The sequence below is a fragment of the Rhinolophus sinicus genome, chromosome 8 (assembly GCF_057876585.1).
Source record: "Rhinolophus sinicus isolate RSI-liver-muscle chromosome 8, RSI-T2T, whole genome shotgun sequence".
In the NCBI taxonomy this organism is placed as follows: domain Eukaryota; kingdom Metazoa; phylum Chordata; class Mammalia; order Chiroptera; family Rhinolophidae; genus Rhinolophus; species Rhinolophus sinicus.
This window is the reverse complement of record NC_142508.1, coordinates 16,188,631-16,216,038: the sequence shown is the minus strand read 5'-3', so window position 1 is coordinate 16,216,038 and position 27,408 is coordinate 16,188,631. Positions and strand designations below refer to the sequence as shown.

Below are 27,408 nucleotides of genomic sequence, written 5' to 3'. Positions count from 1 at the left end.
AATATTGAAGCACCTCATGCAATCTCTGGAGACCCTCAAGGTGGTTCCCAACCAGCAGTGGGAATTAATACCTTTAATAAAGAAGGGATTCAGGGCAAGAATCAGATTTCCTGTAACCTCCTCACCCTGCTTCAGCTAATTAACTCCTTCGTACCTTACCTAACTCGGCTCAAATGTCACTCTTTTTTTCTGTTTTGGAGCTTTAATTTTTTTGTGTGTGGTAAAATAAGTGTAACAGAAACTTTACTGCTTTAATTATTTTAAGTGTACAGTTTAGTGATGTTAATTACATTATGATTGTTGTACAACTATCAGCACCATTCACCTCCAGAACTTTCTCATTGTCCCCAACTGAAACTCTGTCTCCATTAAACACTCACCCCCCATTTTTCCCTTTGCCCATCAGCCCCTGGCCACCATTCTACTTGCTATCTCTATGCATTTGACTACTCTAGGCATCAAATGCCACTTTTTAAATTTCACTTTTATTTTCATCAGTTATACCATTAAAGAAATTGTTTAAAGAGTCATGTATTTCTCCAAGACTTGTCATAAAAAGCAGCTGAGTTCTGCTCCCCCTTCTTTGCTCCCCTGTCTTGCTCTCCAGCAATAACCATATTGAATTCTTGCAGCTCGGATATTCACGTCCATAAACCTAGATAAGGTGTTTCTGTTGCTACTTGATTTTTCAGGTTTAGGCATTTCCTATTGATTTTTCACTATGAAAAGTACAAATTTAGCTTCCCTACATTTTCTTTAAAGTATGTTTTATTGTGAAGTATATTATATATAGAAGAGCCTGTATAAAACTTCCATAGCCTGTTAAAAATAAAGCTAACACCCTTTCCCCACCATTCAGCGTAAGAACAAGCAGCTAACACGGCCTTAGAATTCTGCCTGCATGTACTCTTCAATTCCCATCCTTCCCATCTCCAGATGAAACTGCTAATACTTTCCTTCCTTTTCCTCATATGTATCGTGTGTGTACACATTCCTAAACAATATATTGTTTAGTCTTACCTGTCTGTGAACATATATCAATGGAAACATACAATGCATGTTCTGATTTTGTTTCTTTCACTCAACATTGCAGTTTTAAGCTTCATTCCACGGGATGCATGCAGCTGGAGTTGATTGATTTTCTCTATTCTGTTGTGCTCTATCTCTGTCTGTGTGTTCAACTCTGTCTCCATTTATGCAGTCTTGTTCATGTATCTTGTTGCACATGTGCAAGACTTCCTCCAGGCCATATAGCTGGGAGTGGAATTGTCAGGGCATAGGGTGTGCAGTATATTTTTTTAACTTTACGAGGTAGCAACTGTTTTCCAAAGTGATTTTACCAATTTGTAGCTCCACCGGGGTGGATGAGAGATTCTATTGCCCCCCCATCCTTGGGAACACTGGATATAGACTGACTTTTGCCAACTTGGTGGTGTGACATAATTTCATTGTGGTTTTAATTTGCTTTTCCCTGATTACTAACTTTCATGTTTATAGATCATTTGTGAGTCCTCTTCTGTGAAATGGCCTTTCATGTTTTTTGCTCATTAAAAAATTAATTCACAGATGTTCTTTGTATGTCATGGATATTAATTGTTGACCAGTTTTATATGTTATAAATATATCCTCTCAGTTTGAGGTCTGCTTTCTTCTCTTTGTAAAGAGTCTTAAGGACAGAAGTTCTTAATTTTAATGTAGTTGATTTTATCCATCTTTCCCTTTATGGGAACATTTATGTTTTTTCTTTTTTTCCCTTTCGTGTCTTATTTAGAAAAATGATGACCTAGCCCAATGTCATAAAAATATTCTCTATATTGTCTTCTAAGTGTGTTATAGTTTTTTGCCTTATACATTTAATTATTTTAATCTACCTGGAAATGATTTTGGTATGTGGTGTGATAGGGATTCCATTTTTCCCATATAGATCTATAATTGTCCCAGCAACATTTATTGAATAGTTTGTTTCACAATGATCTGCTGTGCCAAGTCTGCACAAAATGAAGTTTCCAGTATATTTGTGTTTGTTTCTGTGTTATGTTCCGTTTGTCTATCTGTGCCAATGAGCTACTGTCTCAATTACTCTAGCTTTATAATACACCTTAATGTCCGGCGTAGAAAGTTTTCTTCTTCAGGATTATCTTGGCTCTTTTTAGGATCTCTGTGTTTGCATATATGTTTTTATCAGCTTATGAAGTTTTGTAGAACTGCTGGGCTTTTGACTAGAATTACATCGAATCTCTAGATCTATTTGGGGAGAATGGATAATTTTATGACATGAGTTTTCTCATCCAAAAATGCAGTATATCTTTAGATTTGTTTAGAACCTTAACATTTTTCAATAAAGTTTTATAATTGTCTCCAGGAAAAATTGCACTTTATTTGTTAGAATTATTCTCAAATATTTTTATATGTTAAATATCCTTGGGAAATTGAACGTAGTATTGTTATGTAGTGACCCTCTTATTTTTGATAATATTTTTTTGCCTTAAAGTTTATTTTATCTTATATTATTAATAACCCTACAGATGCTATCTTTTGATCAGCATTTACCTGTAATATCTTTTTTTTCTCTTTGACTTTTAGTTTCTCTTTGTTTTTATACTTTAAATATCTGTCTTGTGAGTACATATAGCTAGGTTTTAAAAAAAATGTATTCTGATAATTTTTGTCTTTTACTGAAGAGCTAAACCCATTTACATTTAGCACAATGAGTTTCTTCTTGTTATGTCCTTTCTACTTGTCCTACTTTTAAAAATTACTTTTTTTTTAACCTTACTTTCTCATTTTCTTTTACTGTATTTTCCTCCCTTTTTCTTATTTCTCCCTTTCTACCTGTTTGGAAGTTATATGCTTTATGCCTAATCTTTTAGCTGTAATTCTAGCAATTTAAATATTGCACACTTACCAAAGTCTAGAAAATTATCAATATCTGACTTTTGTGCCAACAACTACAGGACCTTAAAACACTAACTCTGTTTATCCACTTTTAAATAATATGCTATTATTGTCCAAGATTTAAAATCTCTGTGTTAGGTGATCTGGGGGAAACTGTCCTCTGAGAATTCATAACCACAAGTAAGCCCACACATGAGTTTGTGGTCTGAATTTATGCTAGCTATGCAGTCCAAAAAACTCAAGCAAATAATTTAATGTAGAGTAGTCTCAGGTAGTGCCTCCCCCACCAGGCAACTCAGAAAAGTAAATGCTTCTCTGAAGGAACTCAGCTTCAATCTAGGCCGCAAGGATTTCCACAGATAAAGGTCCAAAGGAAATGATTGGCTCATAGATAAATGACACAAGAAAACAAGGCACCATGGGTGAGAACCAGCAGAAACAATACGCAGCAGAAATAGACTTACAAAGTCTTCAGCTATTGTAATTATCTGACATAGAATATGAAACAATTATATTTCATAGATTTAAGGAAACAAACAGGGAGCTCTAAAATAGATAAGAAATTCAAGTCATTTGGGCTTGAAAAAGAATCCAATAGAACTTTTAAAAATGAAAAATGAATACCATGTTGTGTTGACTATAAAACATGATTGATTGTAAGATGCACCATAATGTTGTGTCATCAGAAACACGGCAAGATGCCACTGATTGTAAGATGCACCCTGATTTCAGAGGTATTTAAATGTGAGGGGAAAAAAAATGTTTCAGAATTGATTATCTATAGAAATAGAAATTTAAAATTTAGCAGATTGGTTAAATTACAGATTAAACTCAGTGGATGATAAACTCAGTTAACTGGAAGAAAGGAACAAATATTTGACACAAATAGATGCTCCAAGATGTAACCTAGAGAGGCGATGAAAGGGAAATATAGCAGAATGATTAAAAGTTGGAGGATAGAATGAGAAGGCCTAATGTAGCTAATGAAAATTTCTGGAAGGTAATAGAATGAATGGAAAAAAGGCCATTGTTAATTGGCCCGCAGCAAATTCCCAAAATATATTTAGTTTACTTAAATAAACCAGGTGAGGCAATACGTACTTCACCTCGAGTGAGTGGCCCGGCTGTTTGTGTATTTTACTGCATATGGCCCTTGGTAAAAAACGTTGAAAAAAGTTTGGACACCCCTGACCTAGACACACTGAAGTATATCTGAATACATGAAGGTAAAACTGCAGAACATCAAAGACAAAGGAAGATCTTCAAAGTAACCGGGTATAAGAAAAGATCACCTACTAAAGAACAATAAAAGGACTAATCGGTTACCTTTAAATGGTAAAAATGGAAGCCAGAAGATGGGGGTAGGGGTGGGGGTGGGGGTGGGCGATGGTGGTAGTTTTCAACATGCTGAGAGGAAAACAATAATCAACATAGAATTTAAACCCAGTAAAACTCGTTCAAGAATTAAAGCAAAATAATTTTCAAACAAATAAAAACAGACACCTTCACTAAAGGAATGTTTTAAAAGGTACACTTCAAGCAGATGGCAAATGATCGTACATACATACAAGGTGTACTTTTCTAGGAAGAAGAGCAAAATGCTGTCTGGTGTTCAGGGAACTCTTCTGGGGAAATTTGCTTCTCTGGTGTCTGGCTTTTCCTCCTTTTTGGAATCTGTAGAGTCTTCCTTTCATGCTAACCAAGAGATACATTTAAAAAGTTATCAGAAATATTTTATCCATCATTTTACTTGCTTCATTTGAGCAGGATCATTTAGGTATCTAATCCACTCACCTGTAGGAGATGAAAGTTCTCCAACAAAATTTATTTAGGGAAACTCTTCCCTGTGTCTTTGGTCTATATGGAGTCCATGTCACCTGTCTTCATCGGACCTTTTCCTTGTAGCACACACACTAGTTATATTTTTACACTTATTTATATGTTCTTTAAATTGTTTACTTACCCCATTAAGAAATCTAAGGGCTTGATCTGTATCACTGTTTTATTCCCAGACCTTAGCAAGTGCCTGGTACATAGTAGGTATTCAGTAGACATTTATTGAATAAATCACTAGATGAGTCATTAATTTCAAGGGGAAGCCAATATTAGGTATTAGATTAAGCATAGCTGTGTGTCTCTGCTTCAGATCCAGCCGTTGGAGGCAATGCTTTAAGGCTGATAAATTCACATATAATTATGCTGTGAAAACGGTAGCCATTAGCCACCTGTGGCTATTTAATTAAACTAAATTAAAATTTCAGTTCCTTAGTCACACTAGCCGCATTTCAAGGCTAGTGGCTATCCTATTGGACAGTGCAGACCTAGAACATTTCCATTATTATAGCAAGTTCTATTAGAAGTGCTGCAATAGAATTCTTGAGAATTCTTAACTGCTCCTCTCTCTTTCTCTCTTGCTCTTGCTTTCTCTCTCTCTCTCTCTCCCCCACCCCTAAACCAAGCACAGGGATAGTTGTCTTATTATTAGTGACTTAAAATGATGCTTTTGAACAAGAAGATGCTGGGTACTTTTGGTGACGAGCACCATCCCCACTTTTTTTCTTTTAAATCCCTGAGCTATTATTTACTAATACATTCTTTTATTCCTATTTCTACTAATGCTGAATGTTACTTGGGTGGAAAGCGTATTTGCCTTCTTTTGAAGGTCCTTAAACCCTTTGCTAAGGTTTCTGTCTGAGAGTTCCCACAGCCAGGGTTCTAGGAGAGTTTGGCATATCTGAACAGCTGAACCACGAAATAATGGAGTAGGTCTGGTGGGGTGTGGGAGCAGGGCAACCTGGTAATAAAAGACCTCCCCTCTCTGCACACACGGCCAGTTAATTGGCCATTCTGGGAAGGTATGGATGGGGCGGGGGGGCTTCCGAGAATCCACGACGGTGACAGCTAAGTGGCCTTTTGTTGACATCCTCTGCTGTTCAACTTTGTTGGATTTAATCTCTCCCTTTCCTCCACCTCCCATGGATTGTCTGTCAGATTCATCATTTACTATTCAGGCATCAGCTTTCAGTTTCTCCTTCCAATATGACTGCTTTGTGTGCTGGTCTCTGCTGTAGTCTTACTATTCCCAGACCATAAAGAGGGGTGTGTGGGGCTTTAGCAGGATGAAGAAATTGACTCTGGGGTCTGTTGAGAGCTATAATAAAGACGGCAGGGACCTTCCCGTCCAGCAGAAAATGCACTACCTGTCTTGGCATAATGGTGACCACCTGAAGCTAGAGAAAAGGGAATTTTCACTGAATGCCTTCTCCTACCGTATTTATTTCCTTTGTTCCCCTCTCCATTCTTTTCTCTCCCCCTTCTTCCCATTACAATTGGAGTTCTGACCTAAGGTGCAGCTATGACTAAGAGTTAACACCTTTGAAATAATAATACATTACACTTTGCAGGCTTTGCCGAGCCAAGTTACCAAAGTTGTCTCATCTAATACCCCCCCCGCCCCCAAACCTTGTGAGGTAGGGAGATGAGGTGTTATTAACCCCATTTGACTGATGGGTAAACTGAGAGTTAGCGAGATTAGGTCTCAGATATTTTAGAGAGGAAGCGAGCACCCAATTCTTTCTCTAAACCCCCACCCCTACCCCAGGGAAAGTGTGAGTAGATAGGGAAGGAGAAGGATGGCAAAAAGGAAAGAATTAAATGAGGAGGGAGGAAAAGTGTAGTTTCCTTGGGCCTCTAGCTGCTCTCATCTTTCTCCGGAGATGCAGGATTTGGTGTTCACAAGAAGCGGGCCCAGCAAAACTCCAGGGAGGACAGAAAGCTATGGGCTTTGTCTTCCTCTTTCCCTCTTTCCTCTCCCCTGACCAGAAGATGATTTGCCTAGAAGTGGGGGAGGGGTGACCCTGGCTCTCCCAAAGCCCAGCGTGTGGGAGCCACAGGCTGGGTCTCCCTGGAGAGAGCCTAACAAGCCCATTCTCAGGCTGGGCCTGCCGGCCTTTAGGTGCTGTGCTGTCCTGAGACCTGGGCCATGCCCGTGGGTGAGGAAAGCCCCTGAAGCTCTCCTGGAGGAAGAAGCATGCAGGGCGCCCCTGGAGGAGGCATGGGCCCTGGGCTGTCCCCTGTGGACAGGCGGATGCTCCTGGTCTGCAGCTTTATCCTGGCAGCAGCTTTGGGCCAAATGAATTTCACAGGGTGAGTGCTGCTCCATAGAAAGAGGGAGGACTGTTGGGAGCTAGGGGATCGGGGTGTCCCAATGGGGAGGTCACTGTCCTGCTGGGACCTGATCAGGGAGCAGAGTCAGGACTTCCGTTTCCATCCTGAACCCACTCCCAGCTCCATAACCTCCCCACTCTTGTGCTCAAGGGCAGGACAGGACATACAGCTGTATGACTCACCTTCCCCAAACCTAGAGATCTTCATCTGGGGTCGGTGGTAAGTGTTAGGGCTCTAAGAATTCTCTGAAATCATATGTAAAATTTTTTGTATATGTACTTTTTTCTGGGGCAAGGATTCATAGCTTTCCTCAGATACTGAAAGGAGTTAGTAACCCCCAAAATACTATGCACACTGCCATAGATTGACACGACATTTTCTTCCTTCTAACGGCAACAAGCCCCAGTATTATACACCAGGCCACCTGTGGACATGATTTCTCAGTGTCCCAAAGGTCCCATAGGGTAGATATTCTGTAGCAGCTCCATAGTAGAGAAGAGGGGACACAAGCTTAGAGAGTGGGTTCACTGTGACGGTCTCAGAGCCGGTCTTGGAGGGAGCCAACGCCATCCCGGCCATCAGACCCCAGAGGTCACACTGCAGGATGTTCAGTTACACCATCTCTCATTCCCAGGAAGGAGCTCAGCTTCTGGAAGGCAGAGTGAGGCTGATCTCCCTTCTATGTCCTCAAGCTCTTGGGAGAAGGCAGGTGGGGGCATGGGGTTTGGACAGACCTTGGCCTTGGGACCCATGTATGAAGAGTCCTTGGGGCCACCACCGGTCCCTATCACCCCAGGTCTGTGCCTTTCTCCCCTTCATTCCTCTTGTTCTCGCATGCTCCTCCGTCACTCACATTCCTTCCCCATCTTTCTTCCCCTGATGAACATTTGGTTCGTCAGTAGCACTGACAGGTTTTATTTAGTCTCCTGGGTGGTCTGTCCTTGGGGCTGGAGGGATTCTGGTCCTGGGCGGAAGGACTTGAGTGCTTTCCAGAGCTACGAGTTCTTCTGCTTGGGAGTCCTTCCACCTCCCGGTGACAAAGTGCCTCCCAGCCATCGTGCCAGGTCCCTGTGGCAGGGTCTCCTCCCCATGCTGCCTCCTGCAAGCAGCACAGCCTTCCAAGGAATCCCTCTCAGCAGCTCCTTCTGCCCCTCCCTGTGTCTTTCCAGACACCAGGTTCTTCGAATCCTGGCTAAAAATGAGAAGCAGCTTTCACTTCTCAGGGACCTGGAGGGCCTGAAGCCCCAGAAGGTGAGGATCTCTCGGGGCTTGGAACACGATCCCACCTCCCTCCCTCTCATGGTTTGCTCCTTTGGCTCCCTGTCTTGTTACCCCCCACCCAAACCTGCCCACCGATGGCTCTGCCAAAGATCACAGCATTGTGGAAAAACCAACTGTGGCTCCTCTTCAGGAAAGGTTGGGAACACTTGGCCAGAAGGTTGGGTGGCTCTCGTTGGCTTTACCCTGTGTCCTGGGTTGGGGGGCTGCTGAGCAGACTCTGTCAGGGGCTGCTCTGAAAACAGCCGGAATGTCCTGAAGCCACATAGGGGGTACATATGTCTCTGGGTAGGGTGCCATGCAGCACGCAGACTGGGCACATCTGTTTGTCAATTCAAAGGGCTTCGCTTGGCAAACCTGTGTTTTATGTGGGCTCGTCCCTGTCAGCCTGAACATTTGTTTCCGAGAACATTTGTCTTCTGCAAGTATTCCACAATGGAAAACCTTTGTTTCAACTATTAATAATTGGGTTTTGTTTGAGGGCCTTTGAAACAACCAGATATATCTGGATGTGGCCCAAAGTCCTTGTTCTGATTTGTACAAGTGCCCCTATCAACCAGGGCTCATCACACCTTATAAAAGTTCTCTCCATTTTATAAGTTGAAAACCAGATGTAGCGTTCAGATGACCTGGGGATCCAGGCTAGGCCTTTCCTGACTCTCCAGGTTTGGGGGCAGTGACATCTTTCTCTTCTGACCAGGGTTCTTTGTCCCCGTTAATGTTCCAGATGTTGATCTGTCACCTTTAGCAATGGTTTATGGCTCTTTGGATCTGAGCGAAGTTGCAATGTGTGAGTGAGGCTGTGAGATGAAGATGCTTGAAATTAGGGACAGAAACTCAGTGACTTGGGGATTTTGTTTGTGTGTGCCAGTCTTTCTCCTGGGCCTTAGGGTTTTCACGGTGGCACTGGGGCCCTTTGATCTGTATAAGAGAAGATCCCCTGGTTCTCCAGGGTGCCCCCAGGACTGTGTGCAAGGACCGACGATAAACCTGCCTATTTTTCTTTCTTTTGTGAGCAAGGTGGACTTCTGGCGTGGCCCCGCCAGACCCAGCCTTCCCGTGGACATGAGAGTTCCTTTCTCTGAACTGAAAGATGTCAAAGCTTACCTGGAGGCTCACGGTCTTGCTTACAGAATCATGATTAAGGACATCCAGGTGAGGCCCCGTCCCCAGCCCTGCAGCTGGGGGCTCACCTTCCACATGCCTTTCTGGTTGGGGCCCAACATGGAGGAAAAACATCCAGAGCTAAAAGTGGACAACGGAAACAGGAAATAGCTCCGGCCTTTTTTTTTTTCAGGCCCCGTGGGGGAGGCAGCTCTGGAGGGCTCCCTTTGCATTTCTGACAGCTCCCTGCTCTCCCTGTTGTGTGTCAGCTATCCAATACCAGAGAATTTCTTCATTCCAGAGGAGCCAGTGCAGCCCTGCTGCAGACCTGCCTGTCCCCTGCCCCCACCTTCACCACAGGCCTCTCCTACTAGGCACCTCTCCCAGGCAGGATTCTCCCAGAGGAACACCCCTTGGTAGGGCGAAGGGAGACTTCATCCTGGGCACCCCAATCTCCCCACCCCCACTTGTTGCTGCTCCTTACAGCGTCTTTTCTGAACACTATGAAATCCTATTTCAATTATTCTGTCTTCAAGGATATAGCAAGGAGCCTCCTTCCTTCAGCGATATTTTGGGGGAGCATCACTCGTTGGTTAGGCCTCCTGCTGCACCCCTCTGCCGATGGCTGCTGTGTACCTGTGGAATTGTATCCTCAGAGATTCATTCCCGACCTCGTTGTGCTACAGCTAATCTCTTCTCAGGGCTGGGAGGGTGGGAACAGAGTCTCCCGGAGCGCACACACTTGACACCACATGCCAAGGGATAAACGCATTAGGCAGCATTCCTTTCCCATGCAAGCACAGGGCTGGGGCACTCAGGTCCATTCAAAGACCTTTATCCTCATCAGGCACATCTGTTTCCCGCTCAACATGTGGGGGTGGGCTATTTCTCTAATTAAATCCCCACAAACAAAAATGGGGAAACTCCCACAGACGAGAGAGGCCACCACATCAAAAGAATAGCACTCAGTTCTCATTGGAGCCCATGCCTGCATTTCGAAGTTTGCATTTCCCTGCTCCCGCTCCCCCCTGGAAACCCTGCAGCATTTGGCAAACAGATACGAAGAGGGCTCTACAATGTTTCTGTTGATTTCCGCACATCAGGAATGGCCCCCGAGGCCCCTCCAAGCCTCCTCACTGGCTCCTCTGGAGCTAGTAGTCCTCATTCTCATCTGCCTGCCCTTTTCCGGGGTCCCCACTTTTGGAATCCCTGGAGGTGGGGGGGGGGGGCTTTTTATTCCCTCTCCGTAAAATGCCCCGGACTCTGGGTCCCAACCCATCCGGGCAGGATTTTCATTAACTCGCACTTTCTGCAACACATCAAGCTTTGATTGTCAGACTTGAGATCAGATTTTTGGCTTAGAGGGAGCTGGGGGGAGGGGGGAGGGGGGAGACTGCTGTATTGAGTTGATTTGTGGTGATGATGGGGGAAGGTGTCCAGGAGGAGGAAAGCTCAGAGGTGCTAACAGGAGAGGAAGGGCTTTGCACCGTGCAGGTTGTTGGCTCCAGGCTTATGTTTTAGCTATTGATGCATAGGCCTGATTTCTCCCTGTCTTCTGGATCTTCTCAACCTGTTTTTGGCATAGTGTCACCTGCGTGGTGTGCCCTTAACAACTATCTGCTGAATTGCTCTAGTGGCAAGTTCCGGAAGAGCATGCCCAGGGAGGGCCCATATTAATATGTGCTGGTCTTTGTCTCCAAAGCCCCTTCCTTTGAGTCCCTCAAGGTCCAGGACCATGTCCCTTATTCATCTTTATACTCCTGCGCCTACTATAGGACCTGCCACTTAGCTGGAGCTTCATAAATGTTAGTTGAATCAGTGGATGTGAGAAGGAAAGGACGAAGAGGGTGTGTTTGCTCCATAGCCCTAGGCTGAGGGGCGTAAAAAGCCTTGATGTGGCTTTCATTTTGGCCAGAGGCACTGGAGAGTTTTGAGGAGTGAAGCCCCCCCCACCCCGCCCCCCCACCCCCATGATCAGAGGGACGCTTGAGATAGAAGAGGTAGGCTCCTTCGCTCATTCGTTCTACCCACAGATACAGAGATGCCTACTGTGTGCTGGGCAAGGGGCTGGAAATGCAAAGATAAGAAATCCGGTCCCTGTATCCAGGGGAGCTGGCGTGTCATAGGGGCGGGGGGCAGAGGGAGTAAATCAGTGATGACAAAGGAGTGGATGAGTGCACTGATGGAGAGGAGCAGGTTGCTATGGGAGCGAGGACAAGAGGCCCGGCAAGTCGCTCTGAAAAGGCGGGTAATTACGGTGTGGCTGAAGAGCCCAGGAGGGGGACTGGGAGGGGAAGGGGGCCCCCGATTGGCGATGAGAACAATCCAGATCACAAAGGGCATCCTCTGCCTGGTGAAGAGGGCGAGATTGTATCCCCCAAACCACGGAGGAGCTAAGGGCCATGTCCGACTGATCAGATTTGCATTTAAGAAAAATCCCTGTGACCCTGACCATGTTGATGGGAGCCAGAGAAACGGACGGGCAGGAAGGTGGTGAGGAAATTGCAGTGGGCCAGGCAAGAAATGATCAGGTTCTGAGTGAGCGCTATTTGCATTTCATTTTTCTTTACCTCCTCGTTCTTTTAAGCCCTTTGGTTTTTTTTCTTTTCTTTTTCTTTTTTTTTTCAGCTTTCCCTAGGATGAGTCACTGTGGAAAAGCTTCACTTGAGCAATCAGCTCTGTGGATTTTAATGTTTTTTTTTTTCTGATTACAAAATTAATAAATATTCATGTTAGGTAATTTGGAAAATAGGGGGAAAGCACAAAGGAGAAAACAAAAATCACCCATGCTCCCAGCAGCTAGAGCAGAATACAATTTAGTGTAAATATTGCTTCGCCAATTTTCCCCCTCTCTACTGAATCACTCCCATTAGCATACAAATATAGAATTATTTCTCTCATCTTAAAAAAAAATCCTCTCTTGATCCCTTCCCCCCACCTACAGCTATCACCCCATTTCTCCACTTCCCTGTAGAGCAAACCTAGAAATCTTCTGGGCTATTCCTTCTTACTGGCTTCTCCTTTGCATGCTGTTTTCCTGTTTCTCAGCTCTGTCCTTTGACCTCTCCTCTGCCCCCTCATCCAGGATCATGGCGTTGAATACCTTCAATGCCCCGAATACTCCCGTATTTATAGCTCCAGCCCGACTCATATATTCGACCTGAACTCCAGACTCATATACCTGACTGCCTACGAGGTGTCTAATGGGCATCTCAAACCTCACAGGACCCCCGTCCCACTTCTTCCCTGGCCTTCCCCATCTCAGGAAATGGCCGTGCCATTCTTCCGGTCCCTCAGGCAAGAAACCTGGCATCACCTTTGACTCCTTTCTCACATCCCACATCCAACCCATCAGCACATCCCAACCAAAATTATATCTTACCATATCCTCTGTTACCACCTGGGCTAAAACTCCAGCAGCCCCCACCTGGATTATTCCAGTAGTTTTCTAACTGCTCTCCTTGATTCCACCCTTACCTCCCAATTGCCTTCTCTCAAAATAGCAACCAGAGGGTCCTTTAAAAATATGCAAGTCTGATTATGTCATTCTTGTGCTTAAAACCACCAATGACTTCCCGACTCTCTGGGAGTAAAAGCCAAAAGTCCTCCAAATGGCTATAAGGCTCTACATGATCTACGTCCCACCCCATGTCACTGACTAGTGTCCCCTTGCTCACTCTGCTTCAGACGCTTGGACCTCCTTGATGTGCCTCAAACTTGCCTAACCCATTCCTGCTTCAGGGCCCTTGACTAGATTCATACCTCAGGCCTTTGCATGTGCTGGTCCTTATAACGGGAATGTTATTTCTGCAGATATCTGCGTGGCTTCTTCACTGCTTTCAAAACCTTATTCACATGTCACCTTTTCACCTTATTTTAAATTGTACTCTTCTCCCTCCTCCCCCAATTCCCTTCCTCTTTGGGCTGCATCACTTTTCTCTTTGGCACTTACCGCCTTCTAATAGCCTATGTGATTTCCTTATGTTGTTTCTTGTCTCCCCTACCAGACTGTAAGCTCCATGAGGACAGGCAGTTTTGTTTAGCTGGCTGCCATATGCTTAGTGGCCAGTGTGTGCTCAACAAACGCTTGTCTGGCTGGGGTGGGGGTGGGAGGCAGCTCTAGAGAAGAGGAGGAAAGGTAGGTATGAGTGCAGGAAAAGGCAACAGAAGGAGGAAGCCATCATGGACAGGGCCCTGAGGGAGAGGCAGAGTGTGGCTGCACCAAGGGGGCAGGGACAGAAGAAGGACTGGCCCCTCTGTTGGTCCTTGGGAAGAGCAGGTGCTGACTGACTCACCAAGTGACCATCAGTGAGGGCACTCTGCCATCCCAAGTCCTACACACACCACTTCCCTCTGGAGGAATCCAGATGGCCTGGTCATGCCTTCCCATGATTGTTCCATCCTAGAGTCCTGGAGTCACCCCAGGTGTGACTATTGTTGCCCTCTCACTGCCACTGTCACCATCATCATCATCATCATCATAGCTAGTATTCACTATATGCCAGGCGACGTGCTTAGCATTTTACATGTCATTCCAAGCATTTTACGTGTATTAACCCGTCTCAGCCACACGAGAACACTTTGAAGTATGTGCTCAAGTATGTGATGACACGATCCCCAAGACACAGAGAAATGAGTAATTTAGTAAACTGAGGCACAGAGACATGAGTAATTTGCCCAAGTTAGTGACAGTGTCAGGATTTCATCAGACACAGTCTGGCTCTAGGCCCGACACTCTCTGCTCTTGTGCCATCTGCCTCCTCAGAGGTTGTCATTGTTATTTGTGTGGTGTTTTGATTTCGCCTTTTGGGCAGTGAAGCCGCAGGTCAGCCTTGACGTCTCACGGGGTTCATTCTAACACCCCCAGATCTGCAGCTACCTCCCAACCCCCCTGTAGGCATGGACTAGAGTTGCCACCAGCCGTGCAACTGCCATATAGTTGCAAACATTGGGCCCGGAAAAGAAGGCCAGGGATATACGAGGAGATGTGAGTGGGGCTCAGGAGATATGCTCTGTCACAGTTCCTATGAGCTGTGTCCATTTTATGTCTGTGGTTGGAGTTCAGCTGCCCAGTGTCAATTCCCTTCAGGTGTCAACTTCTCCTTTTGGGGCCCTCGGTCTCTTCCCTTCCCCCTTCCTGGAGGTGCTATTCTTTGCTTAATGCCCCCATCCTTCCTCACCCCTGTCATAAATTAATTTACACCCAGGTATTGCTTTCCTGTCAGGTTATGGCTTCCAGAGAGGCAAATGGCTTACTTCTGAGGGTTTTCTTTTTTTTCCTCTCTGAGAAGCCTGACAGGGCTGTAATTAGGCATTCTTCAGCCTGTGGCAAGACTGCATTCTTAGTTCTCCCACCCCCTTCCTTCAGACCTGTGAAGGGAGCAAACATCTGTGTCTTTTTCAGGCCAGGGTAGATTAATGTTCCTGGAGTTAGGGCCCAGCTGTGAGAGCTGAGCATTCCCAATCTGTAAGCCAGTGTCATATCCATTCACAAGCCTGTGAGGGTGTTTGGAAAGATATTTGCAGTGTGGTGCTGATTTCCCATTTGCCTCCAAGCTGTTGTGTGGAGCAAAGGACAGCCTTATGAGAGCTGGCTTCTTGGCGGTGTCCCTGGGCTGTGTGGGAAGAGCCGGGCCTTCTCCCCTTCTTCTTCCTTTCTCCTGCCTGTTCTGCACCTTCACCCACCCGCCCCAGGAAGTTAGCCATATGGACCCTTTAATTTCATTCTTGTGAGAGCTTCCCAGGGTGGTGCTTTGTGCCGGCAAGGATCAAGCCTCCCCCAGCCATCTCTAAATCAACCAGCAACCCCAGTGCTGTCCAGTGGGACAGCCCAGCCCAGCCAGTTCAGCCAGAAAACATTGCAGGTACAATTGCCTAGCGTGTAGTCGGCGCTCAAAAATTAAAATCAAATAGAATGAAATGAGCCCCAAACATGGATTGCCAGTCCTATTTTTAAATCTGTGAACTTGAGCAAGCTGGTGAGTGTGCTGCCTGGTCTGCAGCAGATGGGGGTGGGGAGGGGCTCGCTTCCGGCCCAGGACTGAAGACTCCATGGCTGCGTCTGTATTTTAGCCACCAGGGCTTTTTGTTTTAGTTTTAGCATTATTTATTCATTTGGAAGACTTTACTTACTGAAGCAGTAGAAAGACATTGCCAAAATGTAGAAACAGAGAAAAGAAAGCAATTGTTTAAAATCGTAATCCTTCGATCCTAACAGGCATTGCTAGCATTTTGGTATGTTTTTTGGCATTTTAGTGTCTTGTTCTGTCCTTAGGGTATTGTTCTTCCATTATTTTAAAACACTATTTAATTGCGAAAATAGTAAAATGGACTTTTCACCTGTTAACATTTTGAACATTTGTTTGCTCTGTGTGTGTGTGTACACACACACGCGCACACACGTCTGTTTGTTATTCCTGTTCATTTTAATAGCTAGCTAGCTAGCCTCAAGAAACCCAAGGCTAAGCACGAAGATATCTGGGTTCTTATCTCAACTCTGTCCCTTCTTAACTTTGCCATTAAGTCCCTTCACCTCTCTAATCTGCTAATCTCTAAAACATGAATGGTTAATTCCTGCCCTGTCATCTGGTCATCTGATCAGATCAAATGACATAATGAAGAGAAAGATGCCTGGGAAATTAAAAGGCTCTGGCCTGAAGCAAGGCATCATCAAAGACTGACTTGTGACTCAGAGAGCTGCAAACCAGGGCAACTTGGGGTTTGGGTCTTCTGTTTTCTCAGCACCCTTTTGTGGCAGAGGGGCCCAGGTACACCCCATGCTGCATAGTCAGTGCCCTGGATGCTCATTGGAAGTGTATATGAGCTTAGGGTGAAGGGTACCTGCCCACCTCACTGAGTCCCAAGATGGGAAAAATGTCCCAGGATGATGTGGGAGCTCAACCCAACCCAGACCCTATCCTGCCCTCTCTACCATCAGCGGGAAGTACCACGTGAGGAGTAAGTGCCAAATCTAAATTGACACCCAGGGACATTGCTTTTGGCTCACCCATGTTTGTGCTTAAAGGGCAGTTAAGATGGTGAGTGAATGTCTGTTGGCACTTTAATCCGAATGATTTGGACTGACTTTCCAAGTGGCTTGGACACAATTGTCCAGGCCACTTCCAGGGGGGAGGGTAGATGTGGTGGGTCTGGGCGCCCTCTGTTCTCCCGGGCAGGGGTTGGTCAGTATTCATGACTCATTGTGGGCCTTGACTCAACAGAGTGTCTCGAGTGGCAAAAGCAACGTTGACAGTAGACCATGAGCACTTTTTCCGAAACACTTTCATAATCCATTACTACATTTTATCCTGTGAGATGGGCAAGGCAGGTAGGTCCTGCTGGCTTAGTTTTCAAGCCGAGGAAACAAAGGCCAAGTTTCCACAGCACGTTAGTGGCAGTGGCAGACTTAGAACACAGCTCTCCAGACTCCCTGCCCTATGCTTATTTGGCAAATGGCATGAATGCTAGCTTCTCAAGCTGAAGAATCACCCAGAAACCCGGCATCTCCTCCTCTTGAGAAGCTCGGGCTCCTGGTAGCTCGTTCTCCTGTGTTCGTGCCGTCTTTGTGCACACAGGGCTTGGAAGAGGCAGGCCTGGCCCAGCCCTCTTCTCTCCTTCCGACGTGCGCTCCTGTCCCTTAGGTGCTGCTGGATCAGGAGAGAGAAGCCATGGCGAAGTCCCGCCGGCTGGAGCGCAGCACAAGTAGCTTCAGTTACTCCTCTTACCACACCCTGGAGGAGGTGGGTCTGCGTGGTCTCTGTTGTCCCTTTGGGCCCTCAGGGTCTCCAGACGCAGGTGCAGACTAGGGAAGGACTCTGGGTTCTATGGGAGATCGTGAACTGACACGTGGGGAGTACAGAGCAGACATTGGGGGAAGGTCTGTTAGGTTGACCGTCAGCTTCAGAGGTCCAGAAGCCAGGATTCAGATAGACGGGACCGTGGCTCAACAGTACAGCCCATGGCAGGTACGGGACCAGAGTGATGAAATGGGGCTACAGGCAGAACACAAAGGCAGGGATCCATCAGTGGCCAGAACGAAGCTGGTAGAGGCATCTCATATCCAACACACTGGCTAGGGATCCAGGGGTCTTGACCTCTCCATGACCATTCCTGGGGGTAAGTGGCCCCAGCTGTATGTACTGGAATGTAGAAGGGGCAGGTAACCAGGGACATTAGATGGCCATTTTGTAGAAAAAACAGAATGACCTTCAGTTGGACAAAATTCATCATCACTGTTGCAGCCAGGTAGGGCAGACATGACATCCTGTGAGTTGTTTATAAAGGGAAATATGCAAGGAGAACTTAGAGATGCCCAGTTCAGAATGAAACGCAAGGACAGGCCCCGTTTCCATGTAAAGGATGTGACATTATTGGTAGAGTCCACTCTGTCATTATCATCTTCACTCTTCTCATGTCATAAGGCTTATGATAGGGAAACCATTTTCTTTTATATATTTGTTAATTCAGTGCTATGTACTGAAAAAATAAGAGAATGAATTAACCTGCCAGTATTTATTGATGTCAGAGATAAATAACACTGCCTTCAAGTGGCTTAGAATCTAAAAGGGGAGAGAAGACCAAAAACAACACTGTGAGGTCTGAGGCCTGTCAAGTGGATTGAATGGGCCAAGAGAACGGAAGCAAGAGGAACATCCAACCAGAGAGAGTCTTGCAGGCTGATCTAGGCACTGGGTAGGCTCAGCACATGCTGTTCTTCCAGGCAAAGGCTTAGCCCTGCACTGTGGCGTGAGGCCTGGGAATCCACGCCAACCACAGCTCGTTGCTTTAGGCCTGGAGGGCATCTTGCACTTTTGATCTGGGTTCTTTCAGATACTCAAGCGAGGTGGGAAAGCATTAAGAAGGATGGGATGGGGGAAGGAGAATATTTGGAGATACCCTGGGGTTCACCTCCTCCTTGCTTAACTGCCTGTCTAGTAAACTTCGTTCCTTTCAGATATATAGCTGGATGGACAACTTGGTAACTGAGCATTCGGATATTGTCTCAAAAATTCAGATTGGCCACAGCTTTGAAAATCGGTCCATTCTTGTCCTAAAGGTAAAAGCTAGCACTGTTGACCACTAAACTCTCCAGCGAGAGCGTCTGACATAAGATTGAGCTCATGTGGGGTCATGGCTGGGAGGGAGTTTGTGTATATTTCTGTCCTGAGGTGACCCATAAGCTTTGGGTTTGTGGTATTCAGGGACCCACCCTTGTAGGTATGGACAGGTGACAGTGCACTAACATGGCATGTGCTGGGTCAGGAAGTAGGTGGGAGGGTTGCTAAGAAGATGGAATGGCAGAGTGGCAGTTGTCACCCTGGACTTGGGGTGTGAGTATGGGTGAGTCAGCATTCTTCCTGTTTTCTCAGTCGCTTTATCGGTTAAATGGGGTACATAGAGGCCTCATTTACAAATAACTGAGGTCATCTGGCTCAGGCAGCCCCAAAGATAGGCCTGGGTCTATGGGGAGACCTCCCAGCCCTTCACAGGGGCCACTGGAAACAGAGTTGGAGCAAATTGGCAAATTCGTGCCCTTGGTCACGGAGGAGGCAGGGTAGAGAAGAATGTCGAGCCCACCAGAAAACAATTCTTAGGAAGTGTCCTGAAGGGCATGTAGGAGCGTGTACCACGCAGGGCACTTAATGTCCAGCCCAGAGAAGACAGGCGCTGCTGCTCTCTGCAATGCCCTGGGGAACTCTTCTGAAGGGTCAAGTGGTCTCAGAACTTGGGCCCTGACTTCGCCTGTCCTTGCTTCGATTTTCCCCAGGGGCTGTGTTCTCTCTTTAATATGTCTGAGACCTGGCTACTCCGTGTGGTCCGTGCACGCTCAGCAGCAGCTTCCCCACGAGCTTGGTTGAAATGCCCAGCCTCAGACCCCTCCCCAGACCTACTGAGTCAGAATCTGCATTTTAGTAAGATCCCTGGGGGACTGATTCTCGCACCCTTTAAAGTTTGAGAAGCACTCCACATTTCTAAGCTACTTTCAAAGCTGGGAAGTTCTGTGCTTCTGGCTGGATCACTTTGCTTTCCAGGGGTACCACTCCATTGCCAGGGCCCCCACACCTGTGCACTTCAGGGGCTCACGTGCAGGTACCTGCACCTACAGCCCCCCGCCAGGCAGTGAGGACACATCCAAGGCCTCCTAGCAGGCAGCCTAGGGACACCCTGTAGGTGTCTTTGTTCACATGTGCTTGGGGCTGGTGCTTTTTCCCAGTTCAGCACTGGAGGTTCTCAGCGCCCGGCCATCTGGATGGACACTGGAATTCACTCCCGGGAGTGGATTACCCATGCCACCGGCATCTGGACTGCCAAGAAGGTCAGCATGGGTGGTGGGGGCTGGGGCAAAGGGCCACGGCTGCTCAACTATTTAAGGGCACCTCCACTTGAAATATTATACTTGGTTTTTTTAAACTCAGGGTGCACTCGACCCTCCTGCCCTTAGGAACAGCTGCCAGCTGGCCTTTGGCAGCACAGAGCCCACACCTATCCCCTGCCTTCTGGTTGTGTAAACTCCGAGCCTTTGGTTCTGCCTGAAGGATGGATCAGATGGCCTGATGCCACACCGGCCTGTGGTCCCTGGCTGTGCAAATGTCCTGCTCTACCTTGTATGAGAGCCCATCACAGCCTCCCATGCCTCCCCCTGTGCCCACTCTGTCCTTTCCTGCAGATTGTCAATGAATATGGCAAAGACCGCATCCTGACCAACATACTGAAGTCCATGGACATCTTCGTGGAGATTGTCTCCAACCCCGATGGGTTTGCTTTTACCCACAGCATGGTGAGGGCATCTGGGAAGGAGGGGTCGGGTCAGCTTGGGGAGGAGAGAGCAAAGGTCGTTTTGGCTTCAGGAAGCTGGGCTGAGGTTCCCTGGGGGCTGGCTCTTCAGGGGATCCTTTCACGGGGTCTCACTGGGGCAGGTGGGCTGCTCGGTACTGTAGCTGTGGCTCGTGCCCTCTGACCTCACTCCTGCTGCCCAGGGAAAGCCACACTGTTGGCAGCCTGTGCTCAGGCCTCTGCCCACACCCCGGCTTTAACCACAAAGAATCTGATCTGTAGTCTTGGCCCAGTTGCATGCCCATCCCATCCTGCCCTAGCCATTCCTTCCCTTTGCTCCTCCCTGTCCCACCAGACTCCCCCCTTCCTAGGCCAGGATGTCAGGGTCTCCCACCCCTGAGAATGGGCCCCCATGAATGACGTTATCTGCCCTGGGCTGTCTCAGAATCGCTTGTGGCGGAAGAACAAGTGCAACAGACCCGGAGTCTTCTGCATTGGTGTGGATCTTAACCGGAACTGGAGGTCAGGCTTTGGAGGTATGGCCCTCTGGGCCTGGGGGCAGGGCTGCAGGAGGACGTGGTCCTTGGCATGTCTCCGCACAGATTATCTTGACTCCTGACTTGGGAGGCAACGTCATAGTTGGCTCATGCAAGTGACTCATGGCCAGGGACAGGCAAGCACGTGCCTAGGACTGGCCATGGGGTATGGGGAGAGGTTACCCCTGTGTGTGACATGTATACGCATCCTGCATGGGGGCTCACTAACTATGGCAGAGAAGGGCTTAAGGAGGCACAAGGGGGCCTTGCCGTTTGTTGAAGACCCAGACATCATGGTGCTCCTCCAATGCCTCCCGTCCTTCCTTAACGGGAGCATGCCACAGCGAAATGCCTCCCAACTCCCTTCCTGAGAGTTGTGACCTGAAGTTTGCCCTCTGGGGAGGCCAGGACAATAGTTCAAATCTAGAATAAGCCAAACCTTATCAACACTGACTTCACCCTGGTTTTCAGTTTTGACCTGATGCCTTTGAAACCCTGGACTGATGGGCTGTGTGATTCCAGGGAGGAGAGGGCAGCTTCCCCCCCAAGTTCCTTGGTGTTCTTCCTGATTCTCTCCTTTACCATGTCAGGGGCATGGGGATTAGATGAGGAAACTGAGGCCTCCAGAAAGCCCAGAGATGAGTATGTGGACCTGGGGAGGCAGCAGTGTGATGGGTAGGATGCTGGGTCTACCTAGGACAGTGTCCAGAGTGGAGGGTTGCGTGGGCACAGCCTCCCGCCCCCAGCTGTGCCACCCACACTATACTGGGGGATCAGGGTTTGGCACCACAGATGACAGTGCCATTGCTGCTGAAAAGTCGATTCACAGATGGGTGGCTAAACCAACGACATAGAACATTCCAGAGCTGGATGCCCCTCACTTCGAAAATCTGACTTCTTTGACTCTTTTCTCATTGAAAAATAAGGACAGCTCTGAAGCATCTAGAAAGCTCTCCCTGCACCCCCCGCCAACCCAGAGTGTGGGGGTTTCTCAAGATTCTGGGTCTCTGTGTGTAACTGCTTGTGTAAGGGAACACAGCCATGTAAAATTAGGCATTTCCACCTCTAAATGACCAAACACTTGTCCTAAGAGGTCATCCAGACAGGCCGAAATGAGTACCTGCAGACGCTGAGATGGACTGACTAGTACAAAGATAAATCACCTCTTAAAGAAAATAACTTTTGTGGTTTCACCACAGGAAAAAAAATCAGTATATACACAATGTGAAAAAAAAAAAAAAGTATATATATGGAAAAAAAAAAAAAAAAAGCCCAGAGGGGACAAAAAGCTCCCATAATCCCACTACCCAAAGATTACTGCTTTTAATAATTTACCATGTCCTTCCAGAGATTTCCCCTTGCTACAAATTACATTTTTAGAGAAGAAAAAATAAATAGCTAATGAATCCATTAGCAGGTAGTTGTGAAACAGGCAGGCTCAGAGGACTTGGTGAAGTCAGAGAGAGGCAGGCAGCTAATTCCCATTTGGTCAGGGGAAGATTAGTTTATTCTGCTTAGCTCAAACCAGAACTAATGGCCTGAAGTGTTTCTCCATATTTGGGCAAAGCCACCTGGTCGTTGGCAGGGGAACTGCTTTCCATGCGTGGGCTGCAAACGCAGACAAAGCTTTCAGCCTCCCCCGCTCAGCTCATCTGTTGCTATTTGTCATTCATCAAGTGTAGCAGGTGCAGCAGCTCCCGGCAGACACAACAATCAGGGCCACTGTTAGCTGGGCTGCCTCCAGACTCGGGCTGCACCTCACCCCCCCACGCCACCCCCCCCACACCGCCCTGCAGGCACATCCCCTTCTAACCAGGGTCCCTACCCCAGGTGAGGACCTGCAGACTAAGAGGATATGTACTCCCGGGTGACAGAATTGCCTCTGGCTAGAAATAGCGTGTGTCTGGGTTGGTGACTCAGGCAGGAAGATTTTGTTTATGGTTTTATTATTGCTTTAATTTCATTGCTGCGTAATGAGTAATCTGTACATCATCCCTCCCACCCACGCCGCCCTCACCTGCACCCTTGAGGAGGAGCCAGTTTGCCACAGTCCTCGAGCAGCATCTAAACTGGTCCTTGGGCCAGTCGCTCAGCTCTCCCGCCAGCCCACTGCCCTGGGGGTCGATAGAGGTGCTCTGGCTTCCTCAGGAGGCTTCAGAAGTTGGGGCAATCCCTGGCCCCTGGACCAGGCTTGTGTGCAGGCATTTTTGGGGGGAGGAGGATCAAGAGGAAGAACTGGGATGGCTCTTTCCAAATGTGTCCTTAACCCACAAATCTTACCAGCCCAGCCCAGTCCCCCCTGCCATGGCCCTTCAGGAGGGGAGGAAAGCAGAATAGGAGGGAAAGGGGATAAAAGAGATGGGGAGCAAAGAATCTAGGAGATGGGAACAAATTAAATTTGTGAACAAAAATAGAAACAGTTTTTCTTTGCCCTCTCCCCCAAATCAGGTCCCCAAGAAGAATTTTCAAAGGCTCATTGCATCTGTGGTTCCCAGACCAGCCTTGGGCAACTATGGGGATCTAGTCTCTTTTTCCTGGCCCCCAGGTCCATGATGCTTCTGGGGCAGTGGTTGTGGCAAAGCTTGAGTAGACACCAAGTCTGTGCATTCAACTGCTCCAAGCCTTCCCCAGGGCGGTGAAGGGTCAGCAGAGAAGGGTCAGCTTGAAGGAGTTGCTGCTCATAGGGGAAGCTCGGGTTGGAGACCTAGATAATTCTGGGACAACTGCTGAGGCAGGCCCGCCTTTCTAATGGAACCACAGTCAGGACTCAACCAAAGGACAAGCCAAGTGAGCTCCCTACAGGGCCACAGAGTTGTTGAGTTGTAGTGTGGCTACAACCTTCTGATATTATTAGCTAGGGTAGGCAGCAGTAACAAATATTCCTCCAAATCTCAGTGGTTAAACACAACACACGTTTGTTTTTCATGCACCTGAAGTCCAATGTGGGTAGGGGACCGTCCTTGGCAGTTCTCTTCCAATGGTGACTAACTCTATGGTAGCTTCCTCCATCTAGAGTTTTTTGCTTCCAACCACACAGACAGAAGAGAGTGTGGAGAAGTCATGCTTGCTCTTAACAGCCTTGAACTAGAGGTGACATACCATTACTGCTCACATTCTCATTGGTCAGAAGTAGTCACATGGTCTCAACCAAACTGCAACGGAGGCTGGGAAATGTAAAGGAATACATGGATATTTTGTGAGCACCGTCTTTCCCAAGCCTAGGAATTCAAACCCTTTGGGTGTTTTTTTCTTTTACTTCCAGGAAATGGTTCTAACGACAATCCCTGCTCAGAGACTTACCGGGGGCCTTATCCTCACTCAGAGCCAGAGGTGGCTGCCATTGTGGACTTCATCACGGCCCATGGGAACATCAAGGCTCTGATCTCCATCCATAGCTACTCTCAGATGCTCATGTACCCTTATGGCCACTTGTTGGAGCCTGTTTCAAACCAGGAGGAGTTGGTGAGATTGGCTGCTTAGAGGTTGGGGGAGGCACCCAGTAGACTCCCGGAGGGTTCAGGCCCTCACTCAGAAACAAGGATGTGGACCAATCAACCCCATGGTAGGGAGGAGGGGGAGCTTGTTTTCACCTGTGATCCTGTTCAAAGCTGGAGGTGCTGTGATTCCTTCTCATGAGAACCATTTACACGTTCAACTTCCAGGACTTCTACCTTCCTGCCCTTAGCAGCCGGTGAGGGTGTGGGGTGTGGGGAGCCCTGGCCTCTCATCCTCTGGATGTCATCTTGCAGTACAACCTCGCCAAGGACGCAGTGCAAGCCCTGTACAAGGTCCATGGGATCAAGTACATTTATGGCAGCGTCAGCACCACCCTCTGTGAGTGAGTCCCTTCCCCTGGCTGCTGCTTCAGGCAACACGTCCACCTGGGGTGGGGCACGTGCAGGCTCTTTGTTGACTGGCAGGCCTGATTGGCCACAGGGCAGTGCCATAGATCTAGCTGGGCTGGCCCAGAGCTGATTTGCACGCTTGGATACAAGGGTGAATGGTGGTACCCAGAAATAGGGAGCTGTTTCTTTGCAGCATCAGTTAATGCACAGCTCCCAATGCCTGGCTTATTGGGATGTTCCTGGAAGGGGAAGGTCCTAAGTCTGGTGGCCTCAAAGAGCTTTCTTTTTGCCGGGGCAGAAAATGGGCTGGGTGGGCCCAGGTTGAGTCCTGGGTCAGGAAGCTTCGCCTGTTCTGGGGTGGATGGGGTTTGGCCTCCAGGGCCCACTTTCCACTCAGGATACCTCCGTACCTTGTGGCCACAACCTGGTCTTCCTTTGGGGGGCGTTTCTTTCCCTTTTGGTCCCCAGATGTGGCCAGCGGGATCACCGTCGACTGGGCCTATGACAGCGGCATCAAGTATGCCTTCAGCTTCGAGCTCCGGGACACCGGGCGCTATGGCTTCCTGCTGCCGGCCACAGAGATCATCCCCACGGCCCAGGAGATGTGGATGGCCATTCAGACCATCATGAAGCACACCCTGAATCACCCCTATTAGCAACACGGCCAAGGGCAGAGCAGGAGGGTTCGTCCTCTTCCCCAAGGCCTGGGGCTCCTCCTAAACCCCAAATTATGTACCCTACCCCCTACACCCTTGCCTTAGACAATAAAAGTAAGTTTGAACAGGCTTGGTGGTCTTTTGCACTGGCCCCTTGGGCTCAGCACTGAGGAGGGGACAGGGCAGCTTAACTTCACTCTCCAGGTATTTAGGAGGATGAAGGGCCAACAGGACTTACCTTTTCTCCTCTTGTGGAGTTCTCGGGGCCCAGAACATGTAACACCCCCTGGAAGCTACCAATATACGCATCGTCCCCTTGGTGGTATTTACATTTTTTGACCCAAGGGGACAATGTTTGACCTAAAGGAATGGTGGCGTTTCTGGCATTTTGAGGGAAAGGTTAGCATAGAGATCAGCCTCCTCTTCTTCCTGCTTCACTTCCCCTGCTGGGTTGGGTGCAGGGGCACATTTCAGAGGGCCCCCCGCTCAGAAGATCCCACTCATCCCATCAATGAAAGCGAACAGTTCGCTGGTTTGTGACCTGTTCTTCCTGGGCGCGCTCATAGGCTCTGCTGGTCTTGGGAGTAGAGTCAGAGCCAGTCAGAGCCAAGCCAGCAAAGCACCACACATCCAGGGAGAAGGAATCTTTCTCCTCCTCTTCACCATCGTCATCATGGCTGTCATGCACTGGCAGTTAGTTCAGGCCATGTGCTGAATGAGAACTTTATCTAAGGGAGAGGAAGGGGTAATGTTTTGAGATGCAGATGAGCTGTCTTCCATCATACTCAAGCTTCCTTGTACTGTCTGCCTTCCCCCACCATCGGAAGCAATAATAGTAGGTCTAATTGCCATACTCTAGAGGGAGGGCAGATACCCCCAAGAAGCAAGAAGGCAACTGGAGAACTGAATGGGTCTGAAGCAGAAAGCAAGACTTTCATTTGCAAGGGCCAGCCGTTTGTTGTTGCTGTAAAAGAAAAGGATTGTGGGTACCTGTGAATTGGCCCCTGCAGGCTACAGAATACAGGGTTTTACTACAAATCACAGACAGGGGAAAAAAACAGGATGAAATAAGAACAAGTTTCCCCTTTCCATCCAACTCGTACAAGAACACACATGTTGGACCCGTTAGTGGAAGGAGGGGGTCAGTGGTGATCAAAACTCTAGGTAAGGCCCATGCCCAACATAGTACCTGGCAGCAGATGAACAATGGCTGAGTAAGGGGTCTGGACAGGTGATTTAGAAGCAACTTTATGGCTGGGTACAGCTGTTGAGAACTCTGAGCAAATAAATGAGAAGGTTGCAGGTGAGGAGATAGAGGTAAGAAGGCCAAGGCCGGGGGGTCATTCGGCTAGCGGCCCTGATGACACAGTGGGCATTGACGAGATGCCAATGCCCAGGACCAGGCCTGAGGAAGTCAGAGTAATGAACCCCTAAAGAACCCCGATTCGTCTTGGGGAAGAGCCAGCAACAGAGGAGGAGAGAATCCCAATTCAGGCTGCAGTTTCCCCAAGAAGACTGAGGTTTTTTTGTTTTTAAGATGGAAGTGGTGTGAGTGAGCTAGAATTTCTAAGCTGAATTTTTCTATTAGCGGAAATACGAGGTTATGGGTTAAGTTAATATAAGCCATAGATAAATGAAGCACATTATACCTCTGCACACTAAAGCCTGTGATTATAACTTTTAGGTCCTCTGCACAATATTTTTATTTCATCCTCATGGGGAGGATATCACTTGTATTAATATGCTCATTCTTCAGATAAGGAAAGCAGTTTGGAGAGGTTTTAAAAGCTAGGCAATGCCACATAGATGGAAAGTTATAGAAGTACTTTTGAACTTGGGTTTGTCTAACTCCAAAACCACTATGTTACCATTTGTCCAAGTATGGTTTGTGGCCACACCTGCAGCAGAATCCATGGGGAGTCATTTAACGTGAAGATTTTGGGGTTCCACCCCTAGGCTGAAACAAAATCTCTGGGGTGGACCCCTCAAATCTGCGTTTTTACTATCTGCCTCAGGAGTTCTGAGATCTCTTGAAGGCGGAGGACCACTGATCCCTGCTCTCCTGCCACCCAGAAGGAACATGTTCGAGTCTCTCAGGGGGAGTTGGGGCTTTGGGACCTTCTGCCATGGTCCATTAGGGCTGAAGGCGGCTAC

General features: G+C 47.6%; 1 protein-coding gene across 2 annotated transcripts; it reads left to right on the top strand.

Moving 5' to 3' along the window:
- The first annotated feature begins 6,735 nt into the window (after window positions 1-6,735).
- On the top strand, window positions 6,736-25,363 carry CPA5 (carboxypeptidase A5). Of its 2 annotated transcripts, XM_019750061.3 has the most exons (11): window positions 6,736-7,041; window positions 8,232-8,313; window positions 9,361-9,495; window positions 17,085-17,183; window positions 18,398-18,499; window positions 19,658-19,759; window positions 20,111-20,221; window positions 20,663-20,753; window positions 24,016-24,215; window positions 24,503-24,587; window positions 25,067-25,363. In XM_019750061.3, exons 1-11 carry the CDS (start codon window positions 6,926-6,928, stop codon window positions 25,252-25,254), a joined length of 1,311 nt encoding a protein of 436 aa, XP_019605620.2. In that variant the 5' UTR covers window positions 6,736-6,925; the 3' UTR covers window positions 25,255-25,363. The 2 variants fall into 2 exon arrangements, with proteins under 2 accessions (XP_019605620.2, XP_074172272.1); XM_074316171.2 differs by lacking the exons at window positions 6,736-7,041; window positions 8,232-8,313; window positions 9,361-9,495 and adding an exon at window positions 11,601-11,692.
- Window positions 25,364-27,408: the final 2,045 nt, after the last annotated feature.

Bases quoted from the DNA above. Each gene is read 5' to 3' on its own strand.
- CPA5 (XM_019750061.3), top strand. From the start codon at position 6,926: ATGCAGGGCGCCCCTGGAGGAGGCATGGGCCCTGGGCTGTCCCCTGTG. The intron at 17,184-18,397 runs GTGGGTCTGCGT...CGTTCCTTTCAG, and splicing joins CTTACCACACCCTGGAGGAG to ATATATAGCTGGATGGACAA. The intron at 20,754-24,015 runs GTATGGCCCTCT...TTTTACTTCCAG, and splicing joins CTGGAGGTCAGGCTTTGGAG to GAAATGGTTCTAACGACAAT.